At 36.6% G+C, this 14,342-nt stretch overlaps 1 protein-coding gene across 1 annotated transcript; it reads right to left on the bottom strand.

Annotated features, from left to right (window-relative positions):
- Positions 1 to 236: 236 nt before the first annotated feature.
- On the bottom strand, positions 237 to 12,513 carry LOC134674717 (homeobox protein Hox-C4). The gene is made up of 2 exons (XM_063532845.1): positions 10,990 to 12,513; positions 237 to 1,169 (listed from the first exon to the last, which is right to left on the bottom strand). The coding sequence occupies exons 1-2, from the start codon at positions 11,513 to 11,515 to the stop codon at positions 520 to 522; spliced, it is 1,176 nt and encodes a 391-aa protein (XP_063388915.1). The 5' UTR covers positions 11,516 to 12,513; the 3' UTR covers positions 237 to 519.
- Between the last annotated feature and the right edge of the window lie 1,829 nt (positions 12,514 to 14,342).

The following is a 14,342-nucleotide window of genomic DNA, read 5'->3' as shown; positions in this document are numbered from 1 at the left end:
CAAAAATATAAAGAACTGTATATCCACAACATATAGAATGAAAATCGAAAATTTATACACTCTCTTAAATATGAAATGTAATAAATGGTAACTTTACAAAAATGTTGTAAATATAAGTAACAATTTACTTTACATTGATTATTTTATAGTTAGGCGTTTATAAAATAAAAATATTTGTATTAAAGATATCAAACTAAGACATAATATAATACTGCTCTTTAAAGTATACCTAGATGACGACAATGACTTGAAGCGAAATGTACAAACCCAACACTCGAAGAATCTATAGCCTAAAATAATTAATAATCACACTTTTGACATTGTAAAGTTTCCCACTTATCTATCCAAAACATCCAATTATTTGACTGGTTACCCTAAATATTACACAACTTAAAATAATCTTAAATTAATTAATTTAATCTTAAATTAATTTAATCATCACTTTACACATTATCGACACAAAGGAATGGTAAGAAAACTGAAAGTTCATAGAGGAAAATATAGTTATTTCTTTACACATTATAAGGCGGTTAGACCGTAGTCGGATTTGATGACGGGCTGGCTGGCCTGGCTGATGCCCGAGCCGCAGCCGGCGGTGACGGGCGAGCCGTGCGCCTGCGCCGCCAGGCTCGCCACCATGCCCGGGTCCATGCCATGCATGCCCATCATGTGGAGTTGGTGCTGCGTCATCGCGTGCCCCGGATTCATGCCCGTGTGCGACATCGGACTGATCGAAGGATCATGCGACAAATTCTGCTGCGCACCGACGCAGTGTAAGTCATTCATAATATTATCCGTCACATTCTCTATACTATCTGGTCGTCCGTTGTTGTTTGATTTCTTCTTATCATTGTTATTCGTATTCTTATTTGATCTACTCTTTGGTGTGGCTCCCTTCGCGGTCGTCGTGACTCCGGCGGGATTAGTTTTTCTTCTAACATTTTTGGTGTTAGGTAGTTTGTTGTCCTTCTTCCATTTCATCCGTCGGTTTTGAAACCAGATTTTAATTTGTCTTTCTGACAGGACTAGAGTGTGGGCTATTTCTATTCGTCTTCTCCGCGTAAGATACCGATTGTAGTGGAATTCTTTCTCCAGTTCTAAGATTTGGTGTCTGGTGTAGGCTGTCCGCTGCCGCTTTGGCTCCATCCCTGGTTGAAATGAGCCATTAGCTGTGAAAGAAAAGAATTCATAAGTCATCTTTCTTAACAAACCAAGTACCTATAATAAACTACAGCATCTTAATCCTAAAATGATGTTACACTAAAAGACTATCAAATATTAACCAGGATTAAGACGACGAACCAATATTAGGTGATAACACAGAAACAAGGATTCACACGCAATTTTCCACTGTACTCTAGCATCAAAACCACCTTCATGTTCCAAGTATTACGGGCCCTTCAATTACGGGCACCTACAACCAACCTACAATCCTACATGTATAAATATAATTATCTACCCGTACATAGTCACATTAATAGTCGTGCCACGGCGTGGCGTGTGGCTGAATAATGCACGCCATAATTAATGTGCATAATAATGCGCGGGCATGAGCTTCCTTTTTTGTTTTGATTAATTGCGTAAAGCAAATTAGAGTAGCTGGCTTGTTAGTTGGCAAAGATGCTTGTTGCCTCACATCCTAAATGTCGTAAAATATAAGTAAGGTGTATTCGGGTAATACCGAATGTCGGATAATTCCGAAATTCAGATGAAAATCACCCTAAATTCCATCATAATAAAAGTCTCTTTTCGGAACTATCCGACAGTTTTTGACATTCGGAATTACCCGAGTAAACCTTACCTGTTTTAGTTTACGGAAATTAATTATAAAAAAAAATCTTATTAATAATTGTATATAAAAAAAAGAACTTGTACCCAACCTAATTTTTATTATTCTTTAATATCTACTTCGGATACGGCGATTGTTATTCTTGAAATACAACAATTTACATTAACATTAATTCAGTACGACTAGTACGAGCCCTCTTTCAGCAGTAATACTTATAAAATATAATAATCTCTCAAACTACAAAACTACAGAAGATAGTATTTGCTTCAATTAAATATACATAAATAACATAAAAAAATATTACTATAGGATCATCTTGCATACGAGGAGGATCTCCTCTCGCGCATGAGAGGAGGCCTGTGCTCAGCAGTAGGACGTATATAGGCTGAAATGATGATGATGATGATGATCTTGCATACATTAACTGACCAAATTACGGTTCTATACAGTTGTGGGTATTTCATCATTAATTGCATGTAAAAAATACGCAAGTAAGTAGGTAAGTAAGTAAGGGTTACTGATTGACTAGCACGTTATCTTTTCGCGGATTAGCAAAGTAATATTTTGGCTTGAATTATTTCATCCTTGTTCTTTAAAAGATACATAGTACGCAGTACGCATTAAGCCGTTACACAAACCCAAAAGTGTATATTCGACACGCTTGTATTTGAAGGCTTTCAACCCTATTCTTGGCTTCAACAATCGCTTAACAAAAGCTAACAGTTCCTCACAACAATGGTGCATTGTAGTGTTATTTGCGACGTAATTTTCCAATTTCCTATTTAAATTGATACATTACTTACATTACATATGCAATGGATACATCGTTGAAGAATTCAAGACAGTTTTTAGGGGGTACGAAAACTTTCGTGTTAAGAACAATAAATACTAATCTATTCGTACCTTTATAGATCTAATCTTCTAACCTTTAAATTTATGGTGCACATGCACAATAAAAAATATTTACTTACTTAATGTGTGTGACTGAGCCCAATTATATTTAATTTAATTATGTAGCTTTAATTCAGATAATACTTAGTGGTAGGTCTTCTAAACATTGACGTTGTTTTCATAAATTGCATTGATTAAGGTCGTATGGGGTAAAATAAACAGTTTATAAACAATGAAAAATCAATTTTGCAAGGGCAAGAGTAACAACGTGAGGATTCCCTACAAGGGTCTCTTGCCCCATCTAACCTTACAATTTATTTGTCTCTTTTGACTGAATTTTTATTTTCCGTTAAGTAAACCATTTCTTATCATTTTTTTTAAATATCTTAAATGTTACTGAACATAAAAAACTTAATAACTCCAGTATATCAAAATACGACGCATCGATAACATTATTCATTAGTAAGGTTTACTCGGGTAATTCCGAATGTCAAAAACTGTCGGATAGTTCCGAAAAGAGACTTTTATTATGATGGAATTAAGGGTGATTTTCATCTGAATTTCAGAACTATCCGACATACGGTATTACCCGAATACACCTTATACCTAGGTATTTCGGGTTAAAAATGTTAAAATGTTTTACATTTTATTCCGCCTTTTGCAATGGTAGTTACAATATCAATCGATTTGATTCCGCGACCTTTTTTATCTTTTTTAGCAATTTAGTATTACCCAGTTAAATAAATACCTTTACATACCCACTATTTTATAGGAACTATAGTTTATTAAGGGACAGAAAGCCTAAATTTCCACGATAACCACGAATCAACCTCAAGGGTTAGAAAGGGGCGGCCTCAAGGCCTAGGGACCGGGAGGAATGTTCAAGGAATGTGCGGCGCGCCCGCGGGCCCGAGATTGTAGTGGTCAGGCGGTGGCTGAGTTTCGTCCAATCTGGCAGCAGGTCAAGAACATCCTAACTGGTAGGAATATATTGGTGAAATAAGTCTATTTTGTTTTAGGAAGAAGTGGACGTAAGTATACAGACTACACGTAATAGGTAGGTACTTTTAAAGCGAAATCTATGGCAAGAGCAGTTTAGTTTTAGATAGATAGTTTCAATGTTGTACAGGGACAGATTCTCAAATAGAAATATTGTAATAGACGACTAATTGTATAAAAAGGACATCTCTACTATGACCATCGTAAAGGGTATAATAATGTAATAATGTTACAATCTGAAGCATAACTATATTAGGTTTAGTTTCATCTGATGTCAAGGGTTGGTATAGTCATTTAGCAATTCGTGGAATGAAAAGTTAAGCCACATTGTGCAAATAAATGGCAGAATATTGACAGCAAGAGTTGCAAGAATATTTAAAACAATATTTAAAGATTCCTGATAAGCCCTCAGTCGAGCGTGCATCCTCGCGGTCCTTATCACACCAGGGTTGATCGATCACCGAAGAAATTGCTTACACCACATTCGCGCCGCTTATCACCCGTCATTTGTTTTAAGAACAATGCCATCGGAGCCTGGATCGTAATGACGGACCACCACGTTGCTCGATAGTGAGATCGGCCCGAGATTGGGAGATCGGTCATGAGACCACACGGTCGCAGGTAGCTTGTTCGATTGAGATTGTCATCCTGGGATGGTATTTCAATCGCTTACTGTAGACCGGTCAAGTGAGCCATTATAAGTGCTCTGATCGACGCGTAATTTTATCGGATTTCAAGGTCACGTTACACTGGTTTGTTCGAGAATCTTCGCTCGTGTAATCAATGGAGTTACGAATGCATGGCCTGATGACGTGATAGGGTAACGAAGCGGTGCTCGGTAGCTGGTTTCGGGCTGGTTTTCCGCAGTCTTGCGTTCGCTTTGATGAGAAAAGATACGGAGGTTGTATTAAATCAATGTATGAGGATATTGAGGACATTACTCTAGACTCTAGAGCTAGAGCTAGGTATTTGCTAAATGCATCGATCATTGACTTCTCTATATAGGAACTCTGGTATGTACTCGTATCCTTCCGAGTTTGTCTATGTTCTTTCGATGATGTTGGCAATGTCACGAGATAGAAGATGTATTCTTTTGTCCTGACTAGAATCTAGAGTTTTATTCATGTTTATTTCAGTATTATTTCTATATATTTCAAACTCCCTACCTATTATTAAATTTTGCCCTCTAAAATTCGATATCTGCTTTTAATTAATTTCCTATTTCATTTGATTTCCTAAGGTTTACTTTTCGACACAGCAACCATAACTAACATTAATATAGGTACGTGTATTATATTCTAAGTTAAACAGGTTTTCTAATCTTATTTCAAGTGCCACCTTGGTATAGATTTAATAAACCACACGGAACACATTTTCAATATTGGAAAGAAGAAGACAGACTATGAGGCAAGACCAAGAATGCTGTTTTTTTCACCTCACAATTAAATCACCTGCCAATTCCTAAATTCCGCCAAAAGAACATTCTTGAACTCATGACGAATGTTGACATTCCTGCATAATTATAAGACGAAAAGCCTGTCACCGCTCGGATATAACGAATAACCTGCCAACTGGCTATCAGTAGCTTACTGTCCGCTTCGCATGTTCGGTAATTGTATGATCAAAATGTGGACTCTATATTTCAAAGAACAAAGTTTATTTTGCAAGTACACTAGTGAGTGTAATACGAGGTTTAAAAAGTAATTGTCTTGTGTCTGCACTAAGAGGCCCCAAGCACCTGCTCATTTCTTACTTGGTGTTCTTAAAATCAATAAGGCTGCACAATATAACTACAGATATTAACTGATAAGTGGAATTGATCTGCAATTAAGTTTTCTGATACCTATTTATAAAAAATTACTCATACCTAAGTAGTAATTTACTAGTAGGTACTTAGGTATTAGGTATTAGTAGAGTTACTTAACCAACTGATATTTCTTTAGATATTACTTTAAAACTAATAAAAATACGCTATTAAATTATATATATTCAACATAGCATAGAAAAAAAACTATTGTGTTTTATTTAATTCTAATATTCGAATTGATCGATATCCCTTAAAATCTTTTCACAAAGAAATCAACTTTACAAAAAGACATTTAATCTTCAAAGCGAATTCAACCGCAAAACTTATTCGAAAGTTATAAAAATGACTAAATGACGCTCATCAACATGAGAGTTCCTTTGTGTCACACAAAACTCCTAAAGGATAATGACATCGCATTAGTAAACTGTCACAACACATCAAAAGACATCGGGACTCAAGTATCCAAACATTCTGAAGCAATATTGATTGCGTGCAATTTGTTAGGTCCTTTAAACACCAACAACATGCATTTTAATGCGTTTAAAATGGCGCCACACAATGTAAAAATTAACCGCCAAAAGGAAACTAATGCGGTGACATTAATCTGATCTTCAGTTGGGTGTCTTGCACGTGCTTAAGTACGTTATTAATAAATATTTGGGTCCCCATTGTTGGGTTTGTTTCAACGTACTTTTAATAAAAGAGTCTCTTTACTGTAAAGATTTGCTTTGAGTTTTTTTAAGTATTTTTATGGCATGTAGAGAATAACGGCGCGATTCGGGAAATGAATTAGACATTCACTAGATATGAAATAGTAACGATATGTGACGTTCCACGGCAAAAGGTACCTTATGGCCGCAATAATATTGGAGCGGCGTTAATAATAGCGTAAGCGCCAACCGCTATAGGGTACCTTTTGCCGTGGAACGTCACATATCGTTACTATTTCATATCTAGTGAATGTCTAATTCATTTCCCGAATCGCGCCGTAAGTTAGTTATTTAATGTTGAACTCATGTTGAAGTAATATTATTAGGGGCACTTGCACGATCCCACTAACCGGCGTTAACCGGTCAAACCTGGAGTTACCATGGTTACCAATACAATTGGACACTAGGTTAACGGTTGAACTGGTTAACCCTGGGTTAGTGGGATGGTGCAAGTGGGCTAGAATACTAATATTCTAGTAATAGTATTCAAATAATAAAATTATACACTGATCGTTGCATATTTTTCCATCATAATTTTTTTTTCTTAAAGTTTACTCATTTTAAGGACTTGATTATTTAGGGTTCAAACCCATGAGTTTTTCGGAACTTATGTGTGATATATAAATAACTTGATATTTACCAGACGCTTTTCGATGAAGGAAAACGGAGTAAAGCGGGCGAATCTCAATAGTTTCCCCTCTGGGTTACAAAATCAAATGGCGGTTGCTTTTGTAAAAACGAATGCCCATGCAAATTCTTAGTTGCCAAGCGGACACCAGGCTGCGATGAGCAATGGCTAAAAACCGTGACAACGCCAGGAAGATGATTGTGTATTGTATAGTATTATATTTTATGTAACTGGCTTATTAAATATTAAATAAATTAAATGAAAACAAAATGCATTGGACAGAAGCGTAGAGATAACTGAAAACTTGAAAAGGCTTCTACTCAGGTTTCAGGCTTGGGGATGTCAGGGTCAGCGAGTCAACCTTTTAATTGATAGTGATAGATAGATAATCCTTATTTGCATACCAGGTATTGTTACAAGCTTTTATTTAGTTTCATCTGACCGTTGTCTGTATGTCTCTGTCTGTAATCAAATCTTGCAAGTTAAATTTGATCCACTTCCCGGTTTCCGATTGAGCTGAAATTTTGCATACATACGTAAGTCGGGTGACAATGTAATATTATGGTGTCATCGAGCTGATCTGATGATGGAGACCAGAGGTGGCCATAGGAACTCTGTGATAAAACAACGAAACCTAATTGTGTTTGGGGTTTTTAGAATTGTCTCGATGAGTATTAATTGCCAGACCATGAGACCACAACCGCAAATGCAAGATATTGTAAAATAATTGTATGAAGTCGTTAGCTATTATTAATAAGTTTAGGTATATTCATAAGTAATTTTTAACACAGTTTAATTTTTTTTTCGGTTAATACGATATCCTAAGACTAAAACCTTATATTTATATTTGTAAGTAACATATACAAGGGATGTATTATATTGAGTATTGTACCAATTTAAGGTACATGATCCCATACACCTATATACTTTGTCCATTTTATAAATTAAAGCCACATTCAGCGATTGCAGCAGCGTTGCTATAATTATAGTTATAATTATAGTTGCTGCTGCAAGGTGTCGTTCAGATGGCAATTGTAGCTGTATTACCTACTGTTGTGACATTACTGTGACGTCCACTATCGTATTACTGCCGCGATTATCTATCTAATAACTTTAAACGAGCAATTCTTGTATATTTATTTATTTATATATTTTTGGGATCTCGGAAACGGCACTAACGATTTCGATGAAATTTGCTATATGGGGGTTTCGAGGTTGATCTAGCTAGGTTTTAACTATCTCTGGGAAAACGCGTATTTTTGAGTTTTTATATGTTTTCCGAGCAAAGCTCGGTCACCCAGGTATTGACGTTCAATCAACTCATTTTATCAAGCAAATTGACAAATACAATGCAAATAGTAACGCAGCTGCAGTTTCAAATGTAACCTTTAGGGCAACGTGAAATTGGAAATGTCCTTGATAAATTGTGTTGAACGTCACGAACACATCGTGACGACAATTGTGAATCAAGGCAGCATTGCGGCAGCGACAGGAAAGTAACGCATGCCGCCAATGTTACGCTGTTGCAGTCGTCATCTGAATATCCACTTTAAATCCAAAAACGGTATTGCGTGTTGTCAATAGTTTTGTTTCTTAACTATTCCTTACAGAATTTCCCTTTAATAGTGACATTCCGATGACGGCTGCAGCAGCGTTAAGGTGACGTTGCATCTGTCACTTTCCTTAACAGCACATTGCATGTTAATTTGCACACCTGCTTGCAGGTTGAATACGTGGAACTATTATATTTTTAAGACCTTTTATTAGTTTTATTGTAACCGTGTTCTTGCAAATAAAAACTTTATGATTATGATTTATGATTATGATTAAAATTCAAGCATTGATATCGCGCCGCGCCGCATTACTGTCGCGATTATGATGTTCAATCATTACTCAGTTTATCAAGGAAATCGACAGATACAGCGGCGCCAACAACGATGCAGCAGCGCTGTTGACATCCGAACGTCACCTTTAAGGTGACAGTCCATTTCCAACGACAGCAACGCTAACTTTCATTTCACTATAGAAATTGACAATAACACCGACGCGTTCGTACTAGTGGTGCAGCTGCGGTCAGAAATGGAATGTTACCCGTACTGTTGCAACTTTACAGCAATGATGCGGGCGTTGTTACTATCAATTTCCTCGGTACGAGTAAATTACTTTGATGTTGCTGCCGCATTACTGCAGCGAGTGCCGACGTCAACGATGTGTCAGTATTATGGTAACATTCCATTTCTAACCGCAGCTGCACTACCGGTACTGAATGCGTCGCTGTCATTATCAATTTCCATAGTAAAATGAACAGTAATGCAGCTGTCGTCGGAAATGGACTGTCACCTTTAGAGTGACATTCCATTTCTAACTGCAGCTGCAATACTGTTCATTTTACTATGGAAACGCGTCGCTGTCATTGTCAATTTCCATAGAAAATGAACAGTATTGCAGCTGCAGTTGGAAATGGAATGTCACTTTTAGTGTTGCAAAATGCTGCTGCAGTTATCATCCGAATGTTAATGCTAGAACAAAATGCGCGTTTTATTTACATTCACCTATGACACCTATTGTATTTTATACTTATTAATAACAGTCGCTTGTATTGTAACGGTACCTTATTCGTTAATAAAGTGTAACAAATTACAAAAACAACCATCTATTATAGTGCATATAAAATGAGAAGCTACGCTGCAACACTGCGCTTAGGATTCAGTATACAACCACGCCATTTTTGCTCCCTTGTGACACAATCTATACTAATTTTTCTTGTTTGTCACTTTGTCGAAATATTGACGATTGAAATGAAATGAAATTAAATGAAATTAAATTAAAGAGTTATTACCTATAAGTTAGGTAGGTACTGATTAATTTTGTAATTGTTAACGGCTAGACGATTAAACGAATCAATGTATGTATTTCAATGTAACCTAACTAGACTAATTCATTTTGCTATTAATACCTACTACAAGCAAATTAAATGTACCTACCTATAATTATTTGTTATGTCCTTTTTATGTCTTCTTGATGTGGACTTTTTCTTTTGTTCTGAGCTATAGTATGACTCGTTTTAATAAACTTTTCTTTTGCAATTTACCTACCATATTGTGGACTTAATTAAATTATATATAAGTATTTATCTTTTATCTGTCTGACTAAAATACCAAAACCAATTTGAACGTATGTAAGTACTTTGATATCAGAATTACTTTTTTATTTATGCCAATAATCGTACATTTCGCATAGGTCCCTACATGTATTACCTACCGCGGGTGAGACGCACGATAACTATAAATAGGTAATATGATACAAATATCACTCTGTCAGTGTACGTTCGAATTAACCCGAAAATCATGAATTAAGAATGACGGAACGTTCATGAGAATCATGAGTCAAACATACCTACTGGAATTTAGTTTGTAACTATTTAAAACCGCTTCTTAGGCGGTTCCGGCGCATCCGAAGTCCTCATCAGTGTAATAACCGCTTTATTCTTTGCATGTTTGCATGCTAAATACAATTGTACCTACAATAAAATTACCACCAATAAAATTGTACCTATAATGCTAAAAAAAACGAACTATAGGCGCAAAGAGGTACTCTCTTTCAATAAGTTAGTCCATATAAATAAGTTAACTATGCACTGATTTGAACAGAACAAAGTGAGTACCTAGGTAATATGTAGGTATGTCTTATTTTCATAGAAATTAAACATGAAATATGTAATATCATGTTTAATGTTTAATTTCACACGTTGACATTACAAATATCATGTAGAATTAGCTTTGTTTGTCTGACTCTAATTTACCACTGCTGCGTTGGAAATTGCGTGTGAATACTTTTTGCAAACTATACAGTGTGTGTCTGACCATGGGGCTTTAAATCCAGGGCTCGATTCTACTCGCTAAACTGAGCTACTTTTACTATAGCACCAACCCCGAAAATCCCGAATTTTTTTTTACTTTTTCATACATTTCGGCTGATCAGATGTCGACGTTTTCAATGGAAAAGCCAAAAAAAAATCCTTGATTTTAGGATTGGTTCCATAGTAAAAGTAGCTCAGTTTAGCGAGTAAAATCAAGCTCTGGATTTAAAGCCCCATGGTCAGACACACCATGCATAGGTAATTGAACAATTTATCATACATTGCAATAAATGGATAAATACTCACAAGCACCAGCAACATGAATCTTCTTCATCCACGGATAAATAACCCTGTCCGTATTATCAGAACATATGGACGAATCATCGTCTTCTACCGGCGGGCTGTCCAACAATAGCCTCTCATCATCAAGCTCTGACCCTGGGGACCCTTCTCTACCCAACGCATGGAGCTTCCTCCCCGCTGGGGCAGCCTCCTCTATATGCCTTTCTAGTCTTAGACCTAGCTCAGCTAAACCAGGAGCGACATCATTATGCGGAACGTAACCATGGTCCGCTTCCGACGGATGCGATGGCTCCGGCGGTCGTGGTGGCGGCGCCACTGGAGGATGCTGAGGAATTGGGTGATAGTACCCCCCATAACCGTATCCAGAACCAAGCTGAACCGGGTATTGGTGCTGATAACCGTACTGCAGATGCTGGTGCTGGTAGTATTCCCCTGGGGGTATGTAGTCGGCCTGGCTGTATTCTTCCGAGGGGGGGAACTTGGGGTCCGGCTGCGGCTGGTAGCCGCCGTTCATGAGGAACGAGCTCATGGTGGGCGTGGTCCACGCGCATCACCGGAACACGCCTAATATGGCCGCCATATTCGCTTTTCTCTTAAATTCTGCGCAGATCAATTAAAGGTATATTACCTGTTTTTGGATGTAACTTAATATTGGACCATTTGCAATAAGTGCATTTATTTCACTTTGTTCCGATTCAAATCACATTTCAAATGCGTAAATAGCGTAAAAAATATGAAGAGAGAAATTCGATAGCAGTTTTCAGTCTTCACACTATTAGAATCCAACTCACATCACATGTTTTTTTTTCTATTGTTGATTCACAGTTTTCAAGTTCACTAAAACATTTCTAAATCACTGTTAAACAACTTAAAAGTCAGTTTGGAAATGATGAAGTATTTATTGCAGAGTCATTTGATTTATCACTTTTTGATAATAAACAATGCTGCCTCGCGCGACGACATTTTGAGACAATATACACAGCCCGACACGCCAGCGCACTCTGTCACTTTAAGGACTCCTATACATGTTCATCAATTTTTACATACCACCTTCCATTTTTAAGGCGGAGCTGTTACTTCTACTGTCTTATTCAAAATCATTCACTCTAAAACAAACTTTAAAACCTTTACAATACAGTTGATATTGAAGTACGATTAAGCTCAGAAGCACCAAACCGCAACAGAAATGTTCCCCCTTCCACGCGTAAACAAGCCAATGCGTGCGAACGAAACGGAATTATCGGTTTACCATCCGAGTTGAACTACGGCATGTATAGCGAGCTCGCTTATTCATAGCAGCTGTTAATATGAAGATAAGAGACGGAGCGTTAGTCAACGCTTTTGGCGTAAAAGAGATTAAGAAGCTGTTTAATAATACAAAATGAACATGGTCCCTACTCCTAACGACATAGCGTTTTAAATATTTAATATGCATTTCTTTATTTTTCATTATGGAGCTGCTCATTACTTTAATAAAGTGAGATATAATTAGATAAAAATTAATAGCATGTAATGTATACTAAAACTGTGATACCATTAAATTTTTACGGTTCGTTTATAAGTTTAATAACATTATGGTGACAATACATTTTTTTATTTAGTTATTTAACTATACTTAACTAGGTGGATTTTTTTTTGATTAGGTTAATTTGGTTTAAGCGATAAACAGTAAATAACTTGAGTTTACAAATATTTTCTTCAAGTGTGAAAATTTTCGGGACATCCTTAATTACTAGCGTCCGGAGTGTTGGTGGCAAATTTTACACAGAAGATAATGGAGTCACCTAAGTATTTTTATGACTAAACGAATAACGATTAAATTATTAATTTTGCATAATAATTGCTATAAATTATCTTGCGTAATTGCGTTAAATTACCATACATAGGTAATATGTTTTTTATCAAAATATTAGTCACTACTAAAAATTACTAGACTAAGAAGTAATACCTGCCATATGATTCTTCTATCTGCTAAACATCTGATCAAAGAAGGACGGTTGCATATGGTAAAAAAATATTATATCGATGATTGGTGACATTTGTTAAAATAAATTGAATAATAACCCAAAACATTTACGACATAACATTTGGGTGTTCCTGAAATCGTTTTATAAAAATGAGTTTTAAGTACTTACTTCCAATTACTAAGTACTTTAGGTAAATGAATAATTTATTTATTCAATCTTTAAAAAATACTCGTAAAAACGACTCCATTACCCTCTGTGTGAAATTTGCCACCGCTACTCCGGACACTATTAATTACCTACCTAAGCTATCTCTTAGGTAGGTAATACCTAATTGGAACCCTTGTACAAAACAATTTTTTATTTTATTGCATCGATGCATTAGTGGATTGACACGTTTCAGTTATTTATGAGGACACTAGGATAGCTGATATATAATATAAAATTGGTAGGTACCTACCTATATTTTAAAATAAGTTGGTGTTTCATTTCAACTATAAAACGAACCTACCTACCTAACTTAAAGTGACATTCCATTTCCAACTGCAGCTGCAATACTGTTCATTTTCTATGGCAATTGACAATGACAGCGACGCGTTTCCATAGTAAAATGAACAGTATTGCAGCTGCAGTTGGAAATGGCATGTCACTCTTAAGATGAAATTCCGATAACAACTGCAACTGCACTACTGTGGCGACATTTAAGGGTAACTTCTGACCGTAGCTGCACTACTAGTAGGTACGATCGTTATTGTCAATTTCCATAGTAAAATGAATGGTAGTGCTGCTGTCGTTGGAAATGGACTGTCACCTTAATGCAGCGGCCTAGACGCGTGCACTGTATCTGTTAATTTCCTTGATAAAATGAGTGATGGATCGAACGTCATAATGTAGTACCTACAATTCGGCGGCAAAAGTCACTCATTTTATCAGAGGAAATTGACAGGTATACCTACACAGCGCTGGCATCAACGCCGCAGCAGTAACGTCACAACGGTACCTAGTGCAGCTGCAGTTGCCATCGGATTGCCACCTTTATGCCTAATATGATAACTAAATTGCAATTAGCTTCGGATACAAGAATCGGCTTACTCACAGCAGCACTAAACACCACTTTGATCACATCACTAATTCCTGATAATCCGGTATCTTAAACACACAAGAAAAACAAAAGCATAGTTACAAGTCACGCCGCCATAAGCAGCCAGACTACACTGTCTAAGACTACAAGGGAGCCGGCCAAATAAACAAAAATGTCCGGTGATTTTATTGAATTAGACGATCACAATGGCAGGAAAGTGCTGAGTCACGGCAGCGGCTTCCAAACGGCTGCCACAAAAGGTGGGAACAGATCAATGGCAGTCTGATCAATAAATAGACAAGCATCTTACT

This window comes from Cydia fagiglandana, chromosome 2 (genome assembly GCF_963556715.1).
Source record: "Cydia fagiglandana chromosome 2, ilCydFagi1.1, whole genome shotgun sequence".
Lineage (NCBI taxonomy): Eukaryota > Metazoa > Arthropoda > Insecta > Lepidoptera > Tortricidae > Cydia > Cydia fagiglandana.
The sequence above is the reverse complement of the archived record's forward strand: the minus strand, read 5'-3'. Positions and strand labels throughout refer to the sequence as shown.

Bases quoted from the DNA above. Each gene is read 5' to 3' on its own strand.
- LOC134674717 (XM_063532845.1), bottom strand. From the start codon at position 11,515: ATGAGCTCGTTCCTCATGAACGGCGGCTACCAGCCGCAGCCGGACCCC. The intron at 1,170-10,989 runs GTGAGTATTTAT...TTTCTTTCACAG, and splicing joins GATTCATGTTGCTGGTGCTT to CTAATGGCTCATTTCAACCA.